The sequence below is a fragment of the Oncorhynchus masou genome, chromosome 23 (genome assembly GCF_036934945.1).
Source record: "Oncorhynchus masou masou isolate Uvic2021 chromosome 23, UVic_Omas_1.1, whole genome shotgun sequence".
NCBI classification, from domain to species: Eukaryota; Metazoa; Chordata; class Actinopteri; order Salmoniformes; family Salmonidae; genus Oncorhynchus; species Oncorhynchus masou.
The window spans coordinates 58,571,857-58,595,515 of NC_088234.1; the positions used below are offsets into that span (position 1 = coordinate 58,571,857).

At 42.1% G+C, this 23,659-nt stretch overlaps 2 protein-coding genes across 7 annotated transcripts in view; both read left to right on the forward strand.

The window, feature by feature from the left end:
- LOC135511111 (inactive phospholipase D5-like) overlaps positions 1-2,924 on the forward strand; it is a 57,884-nt gene extending 54,960 nt beyond the window's left edge. Inside the window, exons 9-10 of the mRNA XM_064932651.1 lie at positions 1,767-1,857; positions 2,055-2,924. Of these exons, the coding sequence (XP_064788723.1) occupies positions 1,767-1,857; positions 2,055-2,329 (366 nt within the window). The 3' untranslated portion in view covers positions 2,330-2,924. The remainder of the gene's footprint in view (positions 1-1,766; positions 1,858-2,054) is intronic.
- Positions 2,925-7,839: 4,915 nt separating this feature from the next.
- LOC135511112 (cilia- and flagella-associated protein 36-like) lies at positions 7,840-23,573 on the forward strand. 6 transcript variants are annotated; one of them, XM_064932653.1, is made up of 13 exons: positions 7,840-7,929; positions 8,255-8,410; positions 13,025-13,089; positions 13,338-13,439; positions 15,821-15,935; positions 16,233-16,320; positions 19,944-20,088; positions 20,508-20,582; positions 20,747-20,852; positions 22,086-22,228; positions 22,527-22,673; positions 22,902-23,006; positions 23,299-23,573. In XM_064932653.1, exons 2-13 carry the CDS (start codon positions 8,308-8,310, stop codon positions 23,380-23,382), a joined length of 1,278 nt encoding a protein of 425 aa, XP_064788725.1. In that variant the 5' UTR covers positions 7,840-7,929; positions 8,255-8,307; the 3' UTR covers positions 23,383-23,573. The 6 variants fall into 6 exon arrangements, with proteins under 6 accessions (XP_064788725.1, XP_064788724.1, XP_064788727.1 ...); XM_064932652.1 differs by lacking the exon at positions 7,840-7,929 and having other exon boundaries at positions 7,936-8,410; XM_064932656.1 differs by lacking the exons at positions 7,840-7,929; positions 8,255-8,410 and adding an exon at positions 8,714-9,363.
- The last annotated feature ends 86 nt before the right edge of the window (positions 23,574-23,659 follow it).

Sequence of the window (23,659 nt, forward strand, 5' to 3'; positions counted from 1 at the left end):
CTGGTGACACTGATTTATTTCGAATTCAAGGCACACTTAACCAGCATTGCTAACAGCCAGCATTCTACACCGATATGCCATGCCATCATGATTCCACTTATTGGGACTATCATTTGGCTTTAAAAAAGGACAATGACCCAACACACCTCCAGGCTGTGTAAGGGCTATTTGACCAAGAAGGAGAGTGATGGAGTGCTGCATCAGATGACCTGGCCTCCACAATCACCTGACCTCAACCCAATTGAGATGGTTTGGGATGAGTTGGACTGCAGAGGGAAGGAAAAGCAGCCAACAAGTGCTCAGCATATGTGGGAAGTCCTTCAAGACTGTTGGAAAAGCATTCCAGGTGAAGCTGGTTGAGAGAATGCCAAGCGTGTTTAAAGCTGTCAAAGGGTTTGCTACTTTGAAGAATCTAAGATGTATTTTGATTTGTTTAACACTTCTTTGGTTACTACATGATTCCATATGTGTTATTTCATAGTGTTGATGTCTTCACTATTATTCTACAATGTAGAAAATAGTCAAAATAAAGTAAAAACCCTTGAATGAGTAGGTGTGTCCAAACTTTTGACTGGTACTGTATATTTTTTTTATCCTCTCGGATAAACACTCCAAACAGCCTACCCGACTGCTCAGAGGCGTCCGCATGGTCCTAAAGCACACCGTTGCCTGATTTGATTCAGAGGGATTGGGTTAAATGCGGAAGATACATTTCAGTTGAAGGCATTCAGTTGTACAACTGACTAGGTATCCCCCCTTTCCTTTGTATCACATTTCAATGATAAAACTAGATGGCACAAAAATGCAATTTCAGAATGAGGGGGGGACATGTTCCCCCCCTGTCCCCAGTGAAAGTTGCGCCCCTGTTCTATAAATCTCTACATTAATATGGATGCTACCATGAATACAGATAGTCCTGAATTAATCATGAATAATTATAAGTGAGAAAGTTAGTCACACATATCATACCACCATGACATGCTAACCTCTCACCATTACGATAAAAATGTTTGGGGGGTATGATATGTGCGTCTAACTTTCTCACTCATCATTATTCAGGACTATCTGTAATCATGGTAGCATCCACATTAATGTAGAAGTGATCAAAAACATGTTCTATTCTTATTTACAATAAAAGTGACTCCAAAAAAGCACTACATTATTTGACATTCCTTTCTACCGGCCACAAAATAATCAAAACGTGCTGTAGTACAGAGCCAAGACAAAATGTGTCACTATCCCAATACTTTTGCAGTGCACTGTATTTAATCATATCTACAGTAGGTCATGTAAAATGTATTCATCTCTACTGTACCTGCAAACCTACTGTAGGCCATGTAAAATGTATTCATCTCTACTGTACCTGCAAACCTACTGTACATCATGTAAAATGTATTCATCTCTACTGTACCTGCAAACCTACCTTAGGCCATGTAAAATATATTAATCTCTACTGTACCTGCAAACCTACTGTACATGTAAAATGTATTCATCTTTACTGTACCTGCAAACCTACTGTAAGTCATGTAAAATGTATTCATCTCTTCTGTACCTGCAAACCTACTGTACATGTAAAATGTATTGCTCTACTGTACCTGCAAACCTACTGTACATCATGTAAAATGTATTCAACTCTACTGTACCTGCAAACCTACTGTACATGTAAAATGTATTCATCTCTACTGTACCTGCAAACCTACTGTAGGTCATGTAAAATGTATTCATTAATCACTACTGCTAAGCCAGTCCTTGTGTGTTTTGTGCAGAAGTTCTTCAGCCCCAGGGAACAGAGAGATGGCACGCTACAGGGAATCAACCATAACAGATTAATGGTGACAGACAGTGCTGTGTACATAGGTGAGTTCACTTGCATTCATTTCAGATGAGTAATAACTATTTTGCAAATTTTTAATTTTTTTTTAAATTCAATTATTGGTCTAGCTACTGGTTGGTGGGTTGATTAGTTTGCTTGTGAGGTGGGTTGACCATTTGGCTAGTACCTTTGAATCTATATTTCTGATTAACGGTTTTGACGGGTGTCTGTTGTCCCACAGGCAACTTTGACTGGGTGGGGAATGAGTTTACGTTCAACGCTGGAGCAGGCTTGGTGATCAATCAGGCGGAGGGGGTGAAAGAGAAGAACTCAACGTTGGTGGAACAGGTGAGGGCTACGTTCGAGCGGGACTGGTATTCACGCCACACCAAGAGCCTGCAGGCTAACAAGATCCCAGTCTGCAACAAGCACCAGCTCAACCAACTGGCACAGCTCAAAATCGCTCAACCAACAGAGCGCAATTGGAGTAAGGAGAGTCCCAATGGCTCCCTGTGAATCCGAAGACGTGGTGCGTTACAAGACTGATTTATGCAGGCTTTAAGAGAAAAATAACAGTTTAATACTGAAATCGGACACTGTAGACGTAATGTAGGACTTGAAGGGCATTTGTTCATCTATTGAACCTTCTGCTTCTTTCATCCTGACTGTTTCTTACAGAAGACATTCATGGAAAGGGAACTAATCAAATAAATGGATTGTCTATTGAATGCTGAACCTCAGTAAATATAGTTAATCGTTTATTATCCATTTTGCCAATAATGACATCATTCATCACAACCCTTTAAAACCCTCTCGGGCCCAAGCAGGTTGGAGCTGCATGGACAGTAGTGTGGAGATATCCTATACAAATCTATACTCCAAAAGGTGTTTACCCGGTGTGTCTTCAATTTTCATTTACAAAGTGCAGCATACCTCCAACCTCGACCAAATGAACTGGGGCCATCTGTCTGTTGGACCACTGCTGAACAAATGAAACTAATGGGGAAAATAGGAATGCCAGAAACCTCACCTGACTCCTAAGATAAAGACATCTATTTGATGTTTATTGTTGCAGAGTAAAGACAATTATGCCCCATTGGCATTCATCTATTTTGGTATCATGTCTAAAATTCTGTTTTGGTCTAAACCAGAATGTAAACTGACTGGGGTTGATCTCAGAATCTTGACTCAATTTCCAGCATCCAATTTTAAGTAAAAGTTGCAGTCTTCTATTCTGTATATTTTCTTTGTTGGAAACACTCAATAGGGTAGAACTAGATATTTAACTTGTGATAGAGCTTTAGGGCTGTTATGTTTTTAACATGATCAAATCATTTCTATATTATTAATTATTGTTTGAGCGTCTTGCATCCTGAAAAGTGTTGAAACCACCATGTCCCTGGACAGTACTTAGTTTGTAATGGATATGCTATCATACCCCGGTCTTATGCATAGGTTAAAATGAAAACCAACTGCAGCGGTCAATAGCATACTAACATTGGAAGGAGCTGAGCTGCCCTTTTAAGGTCTAAGACAAGGATGGGCAACTGGCGGCCCCCCTTTTGTAGGCCCACGGATAAATTTTCAAAGCCTTAAAACAAAAGATCTGCCAGGGTCTCAACTTACTGTTGAGTTAGAATAGTAGATTACACAAGGTGACATTTTGAAATTTGGTTGTGCATCAGCAGTTTCTCTCGTTATGTCAGTCACTCAATTAGCCCATGTCAGCAAAAACAACTGTGATTGTAAGTTAGCTGGCCGCAGGACTATCTAAACTTCTAGTAATCATGGTTGATTTACCGACTTGGGGGGCCTCCATTGATGTTGTTAGTCATATCATATTAAAAACTGCAAACCTTTCTCTCCACCCCATGGCAAAATTAGTAGAATCGCATGAAATTAGTTATAAAATTGAGAAATCTTCTCCGCCTCATGGCAAATATGTATAGAAATGCAGGAAATTAACTCTGAAACATATAACTTCCACTTAATGGCCCCCAAAAGGCTCGGATTGCATGTGTGAGTATGGATGTGGGTACACAGATCCGTGAGCCACTGCTGCCCCCTATGATGAGTTTGGCTTTGTTGTGGCCCCCACCCCCATCAAAGTTGTCCATCCCTGGCCTAAGCTATTTGTTTGGTAAAATTACAAGACAATGATTTTACCGAATGGAATATTGGTCCTAGATTCCCAAGGTATTCGTGAATAATTAGGTTTATTAGGTATAACTGGAAAAGGGTGTTGTACCAGTGGGACAACTGTAGCTCTCTTTAAAAACAGATTGTGACTTATTGAACAGATATTGTAAACAATTGGAGGCTATTTCAGTCAGTAAGATCAATAGCATGACTTTTTAAAGACTGCTAAACACCATTTCCAGTTCCCCCAAGGACATGTTTTGAAATAAGACCTTATGCATTGGACTTAACACCGGCAAAGAAAGTAACCACAGCAACTCTTTACACCACACGTATGATACACTTTGCGCCTGAACATCAAAGATGATCAAATACAGGAGTTGTCAACACCTTTTTATGAACATGTCACTCCAATGACTAAATACTGTATGTAATAGGCCTATCTGTGCTGTTTGATTGGCATTACACTTCTATTAATTCTGTTTCATGTCTTTTCATAGTAATATAATGGGAGAATACTTTCTCCATGTTTACAGGTGGTTACCTTCACACATTATTTTATAACTGGGGTTCTGTTATATCATATTCTGATACAAGAAAAATATTAATAGTAAATTGAAAAAAATAACAATGCATGTACTTCCTGAAAATATTAATACGTTTGTCAGAGTTAACCAGTACATAAATGTAGCATTAACACATCTATGATGTACACTGCTCTTATGGCAGACAATGTTCTTAATCTGACAGTAAATATCTGTACAACAACGTACCCTTTAACGACAGGTAACTGCCAAAATATAGGAAACATCATCAGTGTCTTAATAGGGCGTTGGGCCACCACAGGCCGCCAGAACAGCGTCAATGAGCCTTGGCATCGATTCGACATGTGTCTGCAACTATTGGAGGGATGCAACACCATTCTTCCACGAGAAATTTAATCATTTGTTTTTTTGTTGATGGTGGTGGAAAAGGCTGTCTCAGGCGCCGCTCCAGAATCTCCCATAAGTGTTAAATTGGGTTGAGATCTGATGACGGAGACACACACACACACACACACACACACACACCCTTTAAACCCCCTATGCTCCTTTGAGACCCTCTTTCAAAGGCACAGATATCTCTTCTAGCCATGGTAGTCAAAGTAATGGGCAACTGGGAATTTGTATACATGACCTTAAGCATGATGGGATGTTTTAATTGCTTAATTAACCCATGAACCACACCTGTGTGGAATGAACCTGCTTTCAATATATATACTTTGCATCCCTCATTTACTCAAGTGTTTCCTTTATTTTGGCAGTTACTTTTATGTCCTCATGTCATAAAGAGGTAGTCAAAGGCACAGGACTGCTGTTGGTGCAACAGTCCAGAGTAGGCTACTTTATATATTGTTTTACGAGTGCATCAATAGTGACTGTCAATGATCTGTTTAGGAATTCACTTTGTCACTGCACAAGAAACATGTTTTCTTATTCAATTGCTGGCAAACCTTCAGTCACTGTATTGCTCTTGATGTAGCAATTCTGGGATAAACATTTCCTAACCTATACATCGAACACATTCATAACAGATTAGAGCAAACCAAATGTGGGTGTGTCCCAGATACAACCTACAGTATAAACTGTCCATGATTCACTGTTGCCACCTAGAGTTTGTTTAAGGAAAGATTATTTCTCTCACCTGCAAACAAGCACAAAAGATGTCTGAATACAAAGTAAAGATTAATGAATAGTCTTAGTCCTCATCATCACTTGCGCATTAGACAGACAGCCTACATTTTATTAGAATAGTCTCCTGTGTAGTTTTTCAAAATGTTAGATTAGATTTGTACATCCACAGTAGGCAAACATGTCATACGCTACTACTGAATGGTAAATGAATTCATTTAAAAGGTATGATTGTAATAATAGCTTGAAGGATACCACTGTGGTCGAGGTGATTTACAGTTAATTTAAAAGCACATTGCATCACAACACATGGAAGACCAGTGGAGGCTGCTGAGGGGAAGATGGCTCATAATAATGTCTGGAATAGAGCAAATGGAATGGCATCAAACCATGTGTTTTGATGTATTTGATACCATTCCACTCATTCTGCTCCAGCCATTACCACAAGCCTGTCCTCCCCAATTAAGGTGCCACCAACCTCCTGTGTTGACGACACTGATTGGGCTGGTTCGACATTGCAGCCGACAGTGCAGGCGACTGCCGACTGACTGTTCTACAAATCACCTTGCATTGTAAATAGCGGCTCATTATTTGTTGATCAGTCAGTCACAATTGACCCATTATACATTGCGGTTTTGATGCTCTCGAACATGACCATTAATTTCGATACTATTACAGTACAATGACTGCCCTCTGGAGGACTATGTCCCACCAGTTAATTATATACTGAACAAAAATATAAAAGGCAACATGTAATTTTACTGACTTAGAGTTCATATACAGAAATCAGTCAATTTAAATACATTCATTAGGCTCTAATCTATGGATTTCATGTGACTGGGAATACAGATATGCATCTGTTGGTCACAGATACCTTAAAAAAGATGATAGGATCAGAAAACCAGTCAGTATCTGGTGTGACCACCATTTGATTGTGGCATGTGGAAAGTTGTCCCACCCCTCTAATGGCTGTGTGAAGTTCTTGGATATTGTCGGGAACTGGAACATGCTGTCGTTCACGTCAAACCAGAGCATCCCACACATGCTCAATTGGTGACGGTGACATGTCTGGCGAGTATTCAGTCCATGGAAGAACTGGGACATTTTCAGCTTCCAGGAATTGTGTACAGATTCTTGTGACATGGGGCAGTGCATTATCATGCTGAAATATGAGGTAATGGCGGCAGATAAATGGCCCCAGGATCTCGTCACGGTGTCTCTGTGCATTCAAATTGCCATCGATAAATGCACTTGTGTTCGTTGTCCATAGCTTATGCCCGCTCATACCATAACCCCACCGCCACCATGGGGCACTCTGTTCACAACGTTGACATCAGAAAACCTCTCACCAACATGATGCAATACACGTGGCCTCCGGTTTTGAGGCATATTGAACGTACTGCCAAATTCTATAAAATGACATGAGGGCAGTTTATGGTAGAGACATTAACATGCAATTCTCTGGCAACAGCTCTGGTGAACATTCCTGAAGTCAGCATCCCAACTGCACGTTCATTCAAAACTTGACACATTTGTGGCATAGTGTTGTGTGATATAACTGCACATTTTAGAGTGGCCTTTTTTGAGAAATAATATTTTTGTGCATATGGAAAACGTCAGCTTATGAAACATGGGACCAACACTTTATATGTTGCATTTATATTTTTGTTCTGTGTACATTACACCATCTCTGTTTCCAAATGTACAAATAAACAGAGTAAATTATGCCTTACAAATATGTTCTCATGCATAATACAACATACTTTTTTTGCTTAATTTTGGCATGCCCACTGTTGCATGCCCTGCCTTTATGAACTGTAGGACTAAAGTACAATAGACAGCCTTATTTTAACAATATATATTTCAAAATACAAAGGACTGTATATTTATTGTATAACCTTGATGCCTATATCGAATTGATACATTTAATGTTTACTCTTAATAAAAAAAAATCTATGTATGTATTGTGGTTTTATTATGAGGCAACTGGACACGTTAAGTCCAGTCCAAACCCCGGTAACTATCCAAATTCAGGTAGGTCTACACGCTTTAATGACTATCCATTTCAGATTGTGTGATTTAAACTGTGGTGGTTTAACCTGTGAACTAATTAATCCGATCTCAAGAGTGGGGGTTAATTTACCACAGCGCCCGGGTGACAAGGGTGTGGGGGCTCTCAATCATGAAACTAGATTGCCAGTCTCTTGGCTATGCACACTATCACCCTATTCAGGCATAGAGAGGTATCTTCAACTAGCACACGGAAACTTCGCCCTTCACAACAGCGCCAATAAACGGGCTATTCAGGTAATGTAGGTAGTTTACAGAGAAATGTCAGGGATTCTTAGTATTGTGCGTTCAAAGGATCAGAAAGAATAAAACACTTAATAGGTTACCACACACTTGGTGGGCTGTTCAATTTGTAGAACGCTAAACGCTGATGTAATCGGTTACCATAGGTACCGATTAGGAGTCAACCCATTCGACCACTTCGAAATTCATGAGTGCGCATTTTCAGATTTTCTGCAGCTACGGAGAGGGATACTAACAATACATGGACTAGCTTGTTAGCTAGATCTCAACAAATGTATGCATACTTACACTTCAGTTGTGCATTTTGTTTAATTTCAAGACCAACCTTCCTCGCCTGAAGAGCACTACAGTGTATTTTTATTTTTAGCCAACATGGCTGAGGACAGCGAGTGGGTTGTGGAGAGCATCGCTGGATATTTGGGAAGTCCTGAATGGGTCATTCCATACACTGACTTCTTGGAAAACAAATGCACAGGTAAGAAAGGCCATTTGTTTTTCTACGTTTTTACGATAAAGAAAATTATTATAAACGGTTTTCAGGACCAGGATTACACATGCTGGAATCATCCTTGGCACCCCTGCTCGAGTGAGCTAGCTATCAAGCTGAATAACAGCCAGCTAGCTAACGTTAGCTATTAAATCTAGGTGGCATTAGCTAGCTAAAACTTTTACTGTAGCTAGCTAGCTTCAAGCGCGTAATGTTTTTGTTGGCGAAAGGGAGCAGTGATTTTCCAGCTCAGTTGTTTGGCATGCGTCAGTACGTCACATGTTTGAGCGACATTCATCCAACATGTCTTATTATAGCTTAGTTAATACTTTAAGCAAACAAAACTAGCTGGTTAAGTTATCCACTGGGTGAAACAGTATATATCTGTGCGTAGAGACCACTCGAACGCCTAGAAAGTTCCGATTCAAACGCACAATTTACCAGATCTGCATTAGAATGATCACCAAATATTGAGTTTCGCTGATCAACTCTCTGCATTTACTTCCGGTATGTACTTCCAAAAAATGTCTAAATAACAATGTACAAGCAACCGAAAAACATCCAGTGTGATAGGATTGAGCTGTTGTATTCTTCCGGCCTGATCGTGGAAGTAATATGTGATTTTTATTTGGACCTTTTTTGGAAGTACATACCGGGAGTAAATGAAGATACTTGCTCAGCGAAACTCCATATTTGGTGATCAGCGAATTTACATTATAACGCTTACAGTGGGGAATCGGCGCTTTCTGGATGTTAGCATACAGATACTGGTGCACACACTGGTTGAATCAATTTAATTGGTCAACGTGTTGTGACATGGAATCAACGTGAAAAATTCATTGGATTTGAAAAAAGTCATTAACCAGTACTGTTTTCATCTAATTTAAACAAGCGTTGTAAACATTGAAATTAGGGTTGAACTCAAATACATTGACTTACAGGTAAAAGTTTTGTTAATATCATTAATTTGCCATCTTATTTATAGGGCTAATGTAATGGTACCCCATTCATAGACGCCAACTGCTTTAGCTCTATTGATGATAGTATCTTCTTTATGGGAGCTTTTTGAAAGCTAACACGCATCGCTCTTTTGTAAACATAAGGACCATATTTCATAACAGCGAGAAATAATTTTCTAAAAACAAAAGGTTAAATTGATACACACATTGTTTATCCATGTTTCAGCGCTTGTTTACTGAAGACAAGAGGTGCTAGTTAGCTGTCTGGCATGCTCTTGAACACCTGTGTGGAAGCGTAACTCGGGAAGTGTAGTTTCGTTGGATCGAGGCAGCCATAGCTGTTTGGATCTGTAACTGCTACAGTGTAGTTTTGTCGGATGGAAGCTCCCATATCAGTATAGATCTGTGCTACAGTAAGGATATTTAAAATTTAAAGGATTGTTTCTCGCTGATGAAAGATAAGGGCTATATATTTCAAAAGTCGTATCACAAGCAACTACTATTGGCATTTCTAAAGGTTAAACCACAGCGTAGGGATTGTAGTTCACATGAGGTAGGGGAAGTTAATGGCTGAAAACTGCAGGGAGAAGGCAGAATGCCGCCTAAAGTAAAAAAAAAAAAAAGCTAATGTGATGGTACTACTTCTAAACTTCCAAAGATCCAATCAACCATGGATGAATGATGGTATACCTAGATACAAGCTGAAATGATGGTGTTCTTTGTTTGGTAAATTAGATGTAAGTGTAGACTACATAAACCCAAGCTCAAGTTAGGAGTTACATTCAACTGTTCAATGTTATTTAGGTAGTCTATGCAAATGAGTATGGAAGCTGTTCAATGTCTCAATGTTTTGACATGATACACCACATTAACATGTCAACGTGTTTTAATTGGCACGTGAAAGGGTAGGAAGCGTGAGTTTTTACTAGTGATGTACCGATATAAAAATTTTGGCTGATAGAGGCCTTTTAAGCATTCTAGTACAGTTAAATAGTTAACACACACACATGGACGCAGCGGTCTAAGGCACTGAAAGAGGCGTCACTACAGTCCCTGGTTCGAATCCAGGCTGTATCACATCCGGCCGTGATTGGGAGTCCCATAGGGCGGCGCACAATTGGCCCAGCGCTGTCCGGGTTTGGCCGGTGTTGGCCGTCATTGTAAATAAGAATTTGTTCTTAACTGACTTGCCTAGTTAAATAAAGGTTACACACACCACACTGACCAAAAAGTTATTTTGTTGCCATTTACGTATGTCTTCGTTACCAGTAAAACATAATCAAAACCAATTTCTTTCACTTGCTGTGCTGTTTCATTGTTCAGTCGTTTCATTCTCAACCAGGATTTCTATGTAATGCCATTTGGGTTTTTGCGTGTCAAAAAATATACTATTAACATTTTTTTTCCATTTTTTTTCACTAATATTTAGCCAGGTAGGCTAGTTGAGATCAAGTTCTCATTTACAACTGCGACCTGGCCAAAATAAAGCAAAGCAGTTCGATACAAACAACAACACAGAGTTACACATGGAATAAACAAACATAGTCAATAATACAATAGAAAAGGTCTACATACAGCAAAAGAGGTAGGATAAGGGAGGTAAGGCTATTTGAGTGTCAAATAACGCTATTTGACATGTCAAATAAGTTTGTTGACCAAACAGGACCTGAATATGACTGTCACATAATAATTTAAGGCGTGAATTCATTTTTTACGTAGTTATTACACATTGATTACACTATCACTCGTATTTCATATGTCACAAAGATTCATCGATATGTATGCTATGATGCTGCTAAGGTTGTCCCGCGCACCTATATTGCTGGCCATTAAAAAAGGGCAATGAATTCCATTATCTTGGCATTAATGGATTTCACCTTAGAGTTGTCTCACTGAAATTTTGTTACTCTTTCAAATGACTGCTTGACTTGTTGACTGCTCAATCCACACCGCAGACATTATGGGCTAGTTTAGGAAGGCTGTGCTGTACGTATAGAGCAAAATTTTACATGGCGTCATTACTTCATGTACCTTCATTATATAGGTATGCACATCAGCTTTGACATGGGTTTTGCACATCGGGCATTAAACTAGACATCAGCCGATTCCGATATTTTCCACGATATATCGTGCATCCATAGTTTTTACTCAAGTTAGTAACAACATTGTGGTCAAAGACTTAGTAACTTAGTTGTAGTCACGATCTAGTTACCTATAACTACAAACATAGTTATGCTTTAGCCTTTTCACATATTTATTAACTTATTTGCAGATATCTTAAATTACCCACAATGTACTAATTCTCAACATCCTATGGAGAATCTACTCTGCTCTTAGCTACACTACATGGTCAAAAGTATGTGGAGACCTGCTCGTCGAACATCTCATTCCAAAATCATGGGCATTAATATGGAGTTGGTCCCCCCTTTGCTGCTATAACAGACTCCACTATTCTAGGAAAGCTTTCCACTAATTGTTGGAACATTGCTGCGGGGACTTGCTTCCATTCAGCCACGAGCATGAGTGAGGTTAGGCACTAACGTTGGGTGATTAGGCCTGATTCGCAGTTGGCGTTCCAATTCAACCCAAATGTGTTCGATGGAGTTGAGATCAGGGCTTGGGCAGGCCAGTCAAGTTCTACCACATCAATCTCGACAAACCATTTCTGTATCGACCTCGCTTTGTGCATGGGGGGCAGTGTCATGCTGAAACAGGAAAGGGCCTTCCACAAACTGTTACCACAAAGTTGGAAGCACAGAATCATCTAGAATGTCATTGTAATCTGTAGCGTTAAGATTTCCCTTCACTGGAACTAAGGGGCCTAGCCGGAACCATGAAAAACAGCCCCAGACCAGTTCTCCTCCTCCACCAATCTTTACACTTGGCACTATGCACTGGGGCAGGTAGCATTCTCCTGGCACCCGCCAAATCCAGATTTGTCCGTTGGACTGCCAGATGGTGAAGTTTGATTCATCACTCCAGAGAACGTGTTTCCACTGCTCCAGAGTCTAATGGCAGCGATCTTCACACCAATCCAGCCGACGCTTGGCATTGCGCATGGTGATCTTAGACTTGTTTGTGGCTGTTTGGCCATGTAAACCCATTTCATGAAGCTCCTGATGAACAGTTCTTGTGCAGAAGTAGCTTCCAGAGGCAGTTTGGAACTCGGTAGCGAGTGTTGCAACTGAGAGACGGTTTTTACGCGTTACGCGCTTCAGCACTCTCCGATCCCATTCTGTGAGCTTGTGTGACGGCTTCCTGATTGGATTTTTCTCAGGATTTCGCCTGCAATATCAATTCTGTTATACTCACAGACAATATTTTTACAGTTTTGGAAACGTTAGTGTTTTCTATCCTAAGCTGTCAATTATATGCATATTCTAGCATCTGGTCCTGAGAAATAGGCCGTTTACCTTGTGAACGTTATTTTTCAAAAAATAAAATAGTGCCCCCTAGCTTCAAGAGGTTAAGCAAGGCACTTAACCCTATTTGCTCTTGTAAGTTGCTTTGGGTAAGAGCATCTGCTAAATGGCTAAAATGTCAATTAAGAATGTATGTCAATAAGCAGTGTCACCCTACTTGTTTAATTCAGATATTATGCATGCAAGTTTTCATAGTTGACCAATTTTGCTTTTTCTTTCAGTTTTTGATGACGAAGATGAAAATAAATTGACTTATACAGAAATCCATCAGCAGTACAAGCATTTGGTGAGTAGCTAGCTACAGTCTTTGGAATGGCTTGCAACATTATTATGCATTGGGTTTCTTATTATGATGATTTATCGTTACACATGTATCTTAAATAGACATATTCTGGAAGGGTCTGCATTTCCATAAATTAGTCCTGAATCAAGATGTGGAATGGCTGAGTTAGTCATGAATAGTTTGTCAGTGTCTTAACATCAAAGGTTTTGTCTCTGGAAAACGGTGATGCAACGAGCTACATTTACTTTCAGGTGGAGAAGTTGTTAGAAACCTACATGCAAGAGGTTGGCATCGATGAGCAGCAGTTTTTGGAGGCATGCTCCTCTCCTTTTGCCAAGTCCAAAACCTTACAGGTAAGCTCGGTCATCTTTCCTATACACTGCCACAAATTATGCCAGCTATGTAGATGTAGACGGATGAGTGTGCACCTTTACAATACAAATGGGTTGAGAACAGAACATCTAGATATTTACATATCCTTCAGTGCTTTACACAAGTCAGTGGAAGGAAAATGTAAACCATTGCTCTGAAAGTACCTTGGTCTATGTTTGGGCCAGGGCTCTCTCTGGATACAGCATTAAAGACTCTCCCTAAAAATAACATTATGTCAATGCCTGCTGTGATGACATATATAGGGGATTTGTATTATGATGATATCTAATGGTTGCTGGGAACTTGCCAGCTATTGGTCTCTTTTTTTGGACTCTGGCCATACTGAACAATATATTCTGTATCTGGGCGGAATTCAATAGCCTCCATCTCAGGACAATTCATTTAATGCACCATCAATGTAATGACTCATCAAGTAATGTAATACACAGTACATCTCTGACAGTAGAGCTCTTTGACATCCCAAAGGCCTAGTTGCCTTTTGATGAAGCCACGCGCTACAAGGTTTGCACTGAACTGGAAGCTAACCAAGTCATTTGGAATAATTATTGCACAGTTTTATTTACTTATCTGTTATTTTACCAGGTAAGTTGACTGAGAACACGTTCTCATTTGCAGCAACGACCTGGGGAATAGTTACAGGGGAGAGGAGGAACAAGCCAATTGTAAACTAGGGATTATTAGGTTACCGTGATGGTTTGAGGGCCAGATTGGGAATCTAGCCAGGACACCAGGGTTAACACCCCTACTCTTACGATAAGTGCCATGGGACCTCTAATGACCTCAGAGTCAGGACACCCGTTTAACGTCCCATCTGAAAGCCTGCACCTTACTCAGGGCAGTGTCCCCAATCACTGTTCTGGGTCAGTGGGATATTTTTCTTTAGACCAGAGGAAAGAGTGCCTCCTACTGGCCCTCCAACACCACTTCCAGCAGCATCTGGTCTCCCATCCAGGAACTAACCAGGACCAACCCTGCTTAGCTTCAGAAGCAAGCCAGCAGTGGTATGCTGCAGGTCAGGAAGGAGGAGTGGACAGTGCCAGAGTTTAACAACTCTAATGAGGTAGCTTACTATGGGATGGGTTTCTACAGGGACTTCCTGTGATATTGTTACAATTCAACTTTGGGCCCTATCTAATCAAACTCAATTACCAGGTTTCTGGGATAAATCCCAAACTATTCTTCTTGCACTACAAGTATGCCTAGCTTATGCACATTTGATGTGTGTAGATAAACAAACAATGTTTACAGTGTTTCTTTTTGTGCAAGAATACTAACTTATCCTGGAGACCTGTTTACTGATTTTATGAAATGGGCCTTCGGTTGTTGCCTGGTGGAACAAGCCGAGCGTATCGGTCAGTCTGCTTGACCAGGCCACTTCGGTTGCATGGCAAGCAATCAAGAACAAGAAGGGTACAGATTGAACTACCTGTGTAGAAAGGTAGGCTACATATTAATGACTTGAAGGCAAGCTCCTTTCAGTTCTGCTCATGCTGTTACCTGCTGTCTCCATGCCGACTGTTTTGACAGTTCACCGCCCACTAGGGCAGGGTTGTGATACTACTTAATTACCTTGCTGAAGCATTTCCCCGAGGTCTGAATCTGAGGACCTTATCACCATTGAGCCTAATCCACACCTTTCCCGACCCTTTACCTTCCTACTAATGGTAGGGAATATGAACTGTCAGAGTGGGGAAATGTGATAGGATTGGGTGTGCTCTCATGAAAAAACATTCAAGATAACTTTCAGCCTAGATCTTCTTGAAATGCGTCCTCCTGTCATGGACTGAGGAGCATGCCCCATCATGTTCAACTCCATGGTCAAAGAATGCATGGCCCTGCATAAAAATACATAATAGGAAATAGTTCAGGTACACAATGATGCATTCTGTTTCTCCTCAATCTGCTGGTGTTGTGAACCTGAGACTGTTAAACATACAGGAGCTCAGGTAGACCTGATCTATGACCAGATTAGTGGGCCAGGCCTAAATCGGGTTAGTGAGATACAGGAACAGCTCGATGGAGCTATTCCTGATGGAGAGTGTTACTTAGTCTCAGAGCCAACAGTGCCCTCTGGGACATACCTGGGCCAGAAAAAGACCTCGTTGTGATTTAAGTTACCAGGAGGCACATAATGTAGGCCTCAGGACAGAGACAGAGAGAGGAAGATAATTCAGACCTGACTCAAGTTTCAATTACAGTGCCAACTGCCAAGGTTGCACAACCCAGAGACAGAGAACTCAAAGAAACAAGTACAAATATGAATAATTCATAGGACTTGTCAAGATGGTTAGCAGATATAGAACAGTATTCATGCTTATTATTAACTGTACCTTTTGTACAGACTGTATTCCAGCCCGTCCTGGCCACAGACGACTTCCAGATGTTCAGGTCTCTCATGGTGCAGAAGAACATGGAGCTCCAGCTCCAGGCGCTGCAGGTCATTAAAGAGAGAAATGGTACACCTTTTCACTGTTGTCACACAACTCCTAATTAGGATTGAACAAATCTGGTAACTTTCCCAACATATTCAGATTTTGCAGAAGTCTTGATTGGAGGATTCTGCATGTCTTGCGTATTCCCTCCTGATTTGTGAAAGTTACTGGATTTTTTTCCTAATGCTTGCCTACCATACCAGCTTACACACTACTCCATCATGCGGGTGTGCCCACACACACACACTTGGCACAATGGCATCGATGAGCCTACACCGGTCCAAAACTATTTGTTCTAATGCTCCCCTCCTGTGTGCATAGGCGCCCTGCCTGAGTGTCTCACAGATGGCGCAGACGTGATGAGTGTACTGGAGCAGCAGGAGATGAAGATTATACAGGAGGTTCTGAAGTAAGAGACTCATAGAACTGGGGCCATTACACCAGCCCTCATACATGCACTGTCATTTTATAATACAAGGGTTTTCATCAGGTTCTCATAGGCTTTGTTGTGTCGTTTCCTTTAGTCATTGGCGCACACGTAGGGCCCATAGTTTTGCCTGAGCACATTATTAGACCGGGAAAGACTCCAGCTCCTGATAACCCCCCCCCCCCAAAGGAACAATAAAACAACAGAGGCTATATGCATGATATATTATTATATATTATTCGTAGCCGTCTATTTACCACCACAGACCGATGCTGGCACGAAGACCGCACTCCACCAACTCTATAAGGCCATAAGCAAACAAGAAAATGCTCACCCAGAAGCGGCTCTCCTTGTGGCCGGGGACTTTAATGCAGGCAAACTGAAATCGGTTTTACCACATTTTTAGACTCTAGACCACCTTTACTCCACACACAGAGATGCATACAAAGCTCTCCCACGCCCTCCATTTGGCAAATCTGGCGTATAATTCTATCCTCCTGATTCCTGATTACAAGCAAAAACTAAAGCAGGGAGTACCAGTGACTCGCTCAATACGGAAGTGGTCAAATGACACGGATGCTACGCTACAGGACTGTTTTGCTAGCACCGACTAAAATATGTTCCGGGATTCATCCAATGGCATTGAGGAGTACCACCTCAGTCATCGGCTTCATCAATAAGTGCATCGACGACGTCGTCCACACAGTGACCGTACCTACATATCCCAACCAAAAGCCATGGATTATAGGCAACATCCACATCGAGCTAAAGGCTAAGTGCTTTGAAAGGTTGGTAATGACTCACATCAACACCATTATCCCAGAAACCCTAGACCCACTCCAATTTGCATACTGCCAAAACAGATCCACAGATGATGCCATCTCTATTGCACTCCACACTGCCCTTTCCTACCTGGACAAAAGGAACACTTACGTGAGAATGCTAGTCATTGACTACAGCTCAGCATTCAACACCATAGTACCCTCAAAGCTCATCACTGAGCTAAGGATCCTGGGACTAAACACCTCCGTCTGCAACTGGATCCTGGACTTCCTGATGGTGAGGTTAGGTAGCAACATAACTGCCTCACTGATCCTCAACACTGGAGCTCCACAGGGGTGCGTGCTCATTCCCCTCTGGTACTCCCTGTTCATCTACGACTGCATGGCCAGGCACGACTCCAACACCATCATTAGGTTTGCTGATGACACAACAGTGATCAACGACCAGACAGCCTATAGGGAGGAGGTCAGAGACCTGGTCGGGTGGAGCCAGAATAACAACCTATCCCTCAACATGAGCAAGACAAAGGAGATGATTGTGGACTACAGGAAATTGAGGACGGAACACGCCCCCATTCTCATCAACGGGGCTGTAGTGGAGCAGGTTGAGAGCTTCAAGTTCCTTGGTGTCCACATCAACAACAAACTAGAATGGTCCAAACACACCAAGACAGTCGTGAAGAGGGCACGACAAAGCCTATTCCCCCTCAGGAAACTAAAAAGATTTGGCATGGGTCCTGAGTTCCTCAAAAGGTTCTACAGCTGCACGATCAAGAGCATCCTGCCCGACTGGTTGCATCACTGCCTGGTACGGCAATTGCTCGGCCTCTGACCGCAAGGCTCTACAGAGGGTAGTGCGTACGGTCCAGTACATTACTGGGGCTAAGCTGCCTGCCATCCAGGACCTCTACACCAGGCGGTGTCAGTGGAAAGCCTTGAAAATTGTCAAAGACCCCAGCCACCCCAGTCATAGACTGTTCTCTCTACTGCCTCATGTCAAGAGGTACCAGAGTGCCAAGTCTAGGACCAAAAGGCGTCTCAACAGTTTTTACCCCCAAGCCATAAGACTCCGGAACAGGTAATCAAATGGCTCCCCGGACTATTTGCATTATGTGCCCCCCCCCCAACCCCTCTTTTTACGCTGCTGCTACTCTCTGTTTATCATATATGCACAGTCACTTTAACCACACCTAGCTCAATTAGGCCGATGAACTGGTGCCTGTATATAGCCTCACTACTATTATATCCTTAGCTTAGTGATGAGCTTTGAGGGTACTATGATGCTGAGCTGTAGTCAATGAATAGCATTCTCACATAGGTGTTCCTTGTGTCCAGGTGGGAAAGGGCAGTGTGAAGTGCAGTAGAGATTGCATGATCTGTGGATCTGTTTGGGCGGTATGCAAATTGGAGTGAATCCAGGGTTTCTGGGATAATGGTGTTGATGTGAGCCATTACCAACCTTTCCAAGCACTTCATGGTTACGGACGTGAGTGCTACGGGTCTGTAGTCATTTAGGCAGGTTGCTTTTGTGTTCTTGGGCACAGGGACTATGGTGATCTGCTTGAAACATGTTGGTATTACAGACTCAATCAGGGACATGTTGAAAATGTCAGTGAAGACATCTGCCAGTTGGTCAGCACATTCAGTGTTGCTTGCCTCGACGCGAGCATAGAAGTGATTTAGCTCGTCTGGTAGGCTTGTGTCACTGGGCAGCTCGTGGCTGTGCTTCCCTTTGGAGTCTGTAATAATTTGCAAGCCCTGCCACATAAGACACGCGTCAGAGACTGTAGTATGATTCAATCTTAGTCCTGTATTGGCACTTTGCCTGTTTGTTTGTTCGTCGAGGGGCATAGCAGGATTTCTTAAGCTTCCGGGTTAGAGTCACTCACCTTGAAAGAGGCAGCTCTGCCCTTTAGCTCAGTGTGAATGTTGCCTGTAATCCATGGCTTCTGGTTGGGATATGTATGTACAGTCATTGTGGGGACGACATCCTCAATGCACTTCTTGATAAAGCCAGTGACTGATGTGGTGTACTCCTCAATACAATCGGAAGAATCCCGGAACATGTTCCAGTCTGTGATAGCAGAACAGTCCTGTAGTTTAGCACCTGCTTCATCTGAACAGTTTTTGTTATTGACCGATCACGGGTGCTTCCTGTTTTAATTTTTGCTTGTAAGCAGGAATCAGTAGGATAGCATTGTGGTCAGATTTACCAAATGGAGGGCGAGGGAGAGCTTTGTACGCATCTCTGTGTGTGGAGTACAGGTGATCTAGAATTTTTTTTCCCCTTTACCTTGAACCCTGTTAAAAAAACTGTGCTTTGAATTGAGGAGGGCAGTCCATAAGCGCAGACAAAGGATATCAAGGATCTGGAAGAAAAATCTTTATGGAGGAATGGTCTAAGATCCCTCCCTAAGTGTTCTCCAATCTCATAAAACATTTAATAAAAAGGCTCAGTGCCATTACCCTCACAAGGTGAAGTATTGAAAACAGGTGCCAATAATCTTGAACCCCATCTTTTGGGAGAGAAAAAAAGTATTACTTTTTAAACAATCTTTTCTCTGAGAAATTGTAGTAGTATAATAACATTTTCCTTTTTATTTTGCATACAATATAGCTCAGTATTTATTTATTTTATAGTCTCTAAATGGTGACAATAATGGCTGTGTTATTTAAGATCGCTCTGTATTCAACTACAAGTAACACACTAGTGCAACCCTATAAAACCATGGTGGTGTTTGATGTAAAGTAACCTCACTCTTATCATCTGAGTTAAACGACCATCTACTAGTAAACATATCTCCCCGATGTGTGTTTGTACAGGAGGTCAAAGGAGGATTATGACCTAGAGATGGCTCGGCGACTGCAGTCAGAGGAGATCGGCTCCACGTCCAGAAGCTGCTCTGATAGGCCAGTTCTAGAGGCAGTCAGCATCCAGAGGCCCACCTCCATTCAACAGACCAACAAGGTGAGTTATGAACCTAATACTGACTCATCAGTGTTGTAATACAAAAATACTGAACATAAGACTTTGTCTGCCTGTAGAATGTGATAAATGGTTCCTATTTCATGTATTCATAGCCATAGTATTCTTCTGAGCAATGTAGTTTAGCAGCAACACAAAAGAAGGGGAAGTGATGAGTACAGCAGCTTACAGTCCCTACATATCACGTTACTAGACAGTCTTCAATCAATCAACTAATGCAGAGTGACATGATCTGGCAGATATCCAGCCCTGTTCTAGGACATGGACTCACATTGTTAACTAAAGGTTTGACCTGTAACACTGTTTTTTCCGCATTATCGTTACAATATATGTTTTTTTAGCCTGTATATTAACCTAAAGTGGGGTATGTGACAACTCTCTTGTATGTTGCACATGCTCAGCCCAAGGCTGAGGCGAAGGTGTGGGACAGTGGTAGCCACCAGCCCTCTGTCCCTCTGGTCAATGGAAACGCAACGGTAACTCTCCTAGTAGTACAGTGCACACAGTCTGCTATTGCACTATGTTAGACCTGTGGTCGCCCATAAATGTTAGCTGTACAACCTGAACTTTGTGAACATCAGTGTGGCATAACTAGAACTGCTAGATGCAATGACATGGCTGCCCTGTGCCTTCCATGTAGGTGAACAGTACATCTCCTCAGAGAGGGGAGCTGAAGGCTGCTGGAGGTAGTGGGCAGATGAGTCCAGCCAATACCAGCACATCTCCCCCTTCTAAGTTGGCATCAGGTAATAACTGTTACATTCAGTCTCCAATACTGTTGGCTGACTGTTTCCCCTCCATATACTTTGGTGCTTGAAACAGTCTTCTCTGTTTCATGTTCTCAGTGAATCTGCTCTATTACTAGTCTGTAGTGATGTACCTTCCCTACTGTTCACTGGATTTACTCTGTGCCCTCAGTTTATAGTATACACTAGTCTGTTCCCCTTGAAGCCTTTCCTGTAGTGTAGATATAGCACATGAATGCTAAAAGGTTTATCTACATTACATGTCCCTTCAAATTAATGGATTTGGCCACACCAGCTGCTGACAGGTATATAAAAATCGTGCACGCAGCCTTGCAAACTCCATAGACAAACATTGGCAGTAGAATGGCTTTACTCAAGAGCGTAGGACTGCGTAGCGTGTAAAAATCTTCTGTCCTCGATTGCAACACTCACTACAGAGTTCCAAACTGCGTCTGGAAGCATCATCAGCACAAGAAATGTTCATCAGGAGCTTCATGAAATGGGATTCCTTGGCAGAGCAGCCGCACACAAGCCTAAGATCACCATGCGCTAAGCCAAGCGTCGGCTGGAGTGGTGTAAAGCTCGCCGCCATTGGACTCGCGTTCTCTGGAGTGATGAATCTGGCAGTCCGATGGAAAAATCTGGTTGGCGGATGCCAGGAGAATGCATAGCCATACAATGCCAACTGAACATTTTGGTGGAGGAATAATGGTCTGGGGCTGTTTTTCATGGTGCGGGCTAGGCCCCTTAGTTTCAGTGAAGGGAAATCTTAATGCTACAGCATACAATGACATTCTAGATGATTCTGTGCTTCCAACTTTGTCAACATTTTGATAAAGGCCCTTTCCTGTTTCAGCATGACAATGCCCCCGTGCACAAAGTGAGGTCCATATAGAAATGGTTTGTTGAGATCGGTGTGGAAGAACTTGACTGGCCTGCACAGAGCCCTGACACCTTTGGGATGAATTGTAACACTGCGAGCCAGGTTCAATCGCCCAACACCAGTGCCCGACCTCACTAATGCTCTTGTAGCTGAATGGAAGCAAATTCCAACATCTAGTGGAAAGCCTTCCCAGAAGTGGAGTCTGTTATAGCAGCAAAGTGGGGACCAACTCCATATTAACGCCCATGATTTTGGAATGAGATGTTCGACGAGCAGGTGTCCACATACTTTTGGTCAGGTAGTGTACTTCAGAGGTTTTGTGACTACTGGAGGGTTATGTGTTGATGCAGAACCACGAGTCCTTCCTGCTGTGAGGGTTCCAGTGAAGGGCATAGAGCTTCCGGCTGTCTCCAGGGAGAAGGACAGCAGCCAGGCAGTAGAGGGCTGGATAGAAGAGGCACGCAAGGAGGCTGGCATCTCCAAGCCGTTCACAGTGAGACTCTCCTACTGCATACACCATACAAAGGGCTTTGTGTTTTGGTTCATCATGTCACATGACATAGATTTGAATGTTTAAGGCTTTCCCAAAAATGAGAATTAGACTATTTACATTTTTCTGATGGTGCTGAAGCGTCGGACATACAAAGGGGGTTTGATGAAAAAGCTTTAAATCCAGGTAATGTGACATTAACCATAACACAGGGTCATATGTCATGCATTCTGAATAAACACCCAGGCAACATGACCAGTTTCGCTGAAGACAGATGGATTGTGTTTCTCTGTGTGTTCAGGAGTTGTCAGCAGAGCAGCAGGTGCAACTCCAGCAGAGGGCGCTGTACCTGAGGCAGCAGAGGGACAAACTTCAGGCCATGAAAAGAGAGCAGAGACCTAAACCAGCCACACCAGAGGAACCCCCTGCCCCCACTCCCAGCACACCGGTAACAGCTTTCATTAGTTACCACTAATAACGATAACAATGCACCACACCTCAGCTGATGACTGCAAATTCAAGTAGAACTCTGGTCTGCTTGTGTCATGTTTTTAGTGAGTTTCAAATGCAATCTTCTCTATTGGTTTCCCCTGATTTTCTGTTCACATTATTCCCTTGAAAGTGTTTTGTTCCTGCTCTTTATTCCCCTCTTCTTTTGCTGCCTTTCCAATCAAAGGACTATGTTCCCAAAATGAACAGGGGTGGTGCTAGTAGTGTACAGGAAGAGATGGTCAATGCCTCGCAGCCTGCAAGCTCTCTCGTTGGGGGACATAAACCCAAGGTGATCTGGGTTGAAGTGACAACTGTCTCCACTTTGTAGTGCTGCTGCCCCGTGTGCTTCAACTCTTCTGGCTCTATTCAGTCTAGATCGCTGCAGCTTTAGATTGCGCAATATGAAAAGGGTCATTTCCAATTGAGCCGGCATATGCAGTCGCCACGAACATCGCTTTTAGATCAGGCTGAACTTCGGCGATACTGATTGAATAAAGCCCTTGCTGTAGTAGATTTGTGACTTAAGTTTGAGTGGTGCTACCGTTCAACATTTGATACACTTTCTTGGTTTCCCTTCAAAGGAGATCTCTGTCGAAGATAAAAAGAAGTTACAGAAAAGAAAACATCTGGCTGAAAAACTGAAAGAGGAAGTCATCAAGAAGTAAAAGCTACTGCAATATACACCCCCCCCCCCCCCAAGAGTTTAATTGTAGTCAAAATGGCCCGGGACTGTGCTTGAGAAGGGGGCAAAAGGAAAGGTATTAAAATGGATCTTTATATAGAATCAGTGGTGCATTAATATTAACTATGTAAGATCATGTATGCTGTTTAATAAATCCTATTATTTTATACACTTTCTGCCAGAGATCTTGTGTGATAAACCTACTGGTCAGCATGGAAAGATGCAATTAACTTGTACATCCTGTTTTAAATCTACAAGCA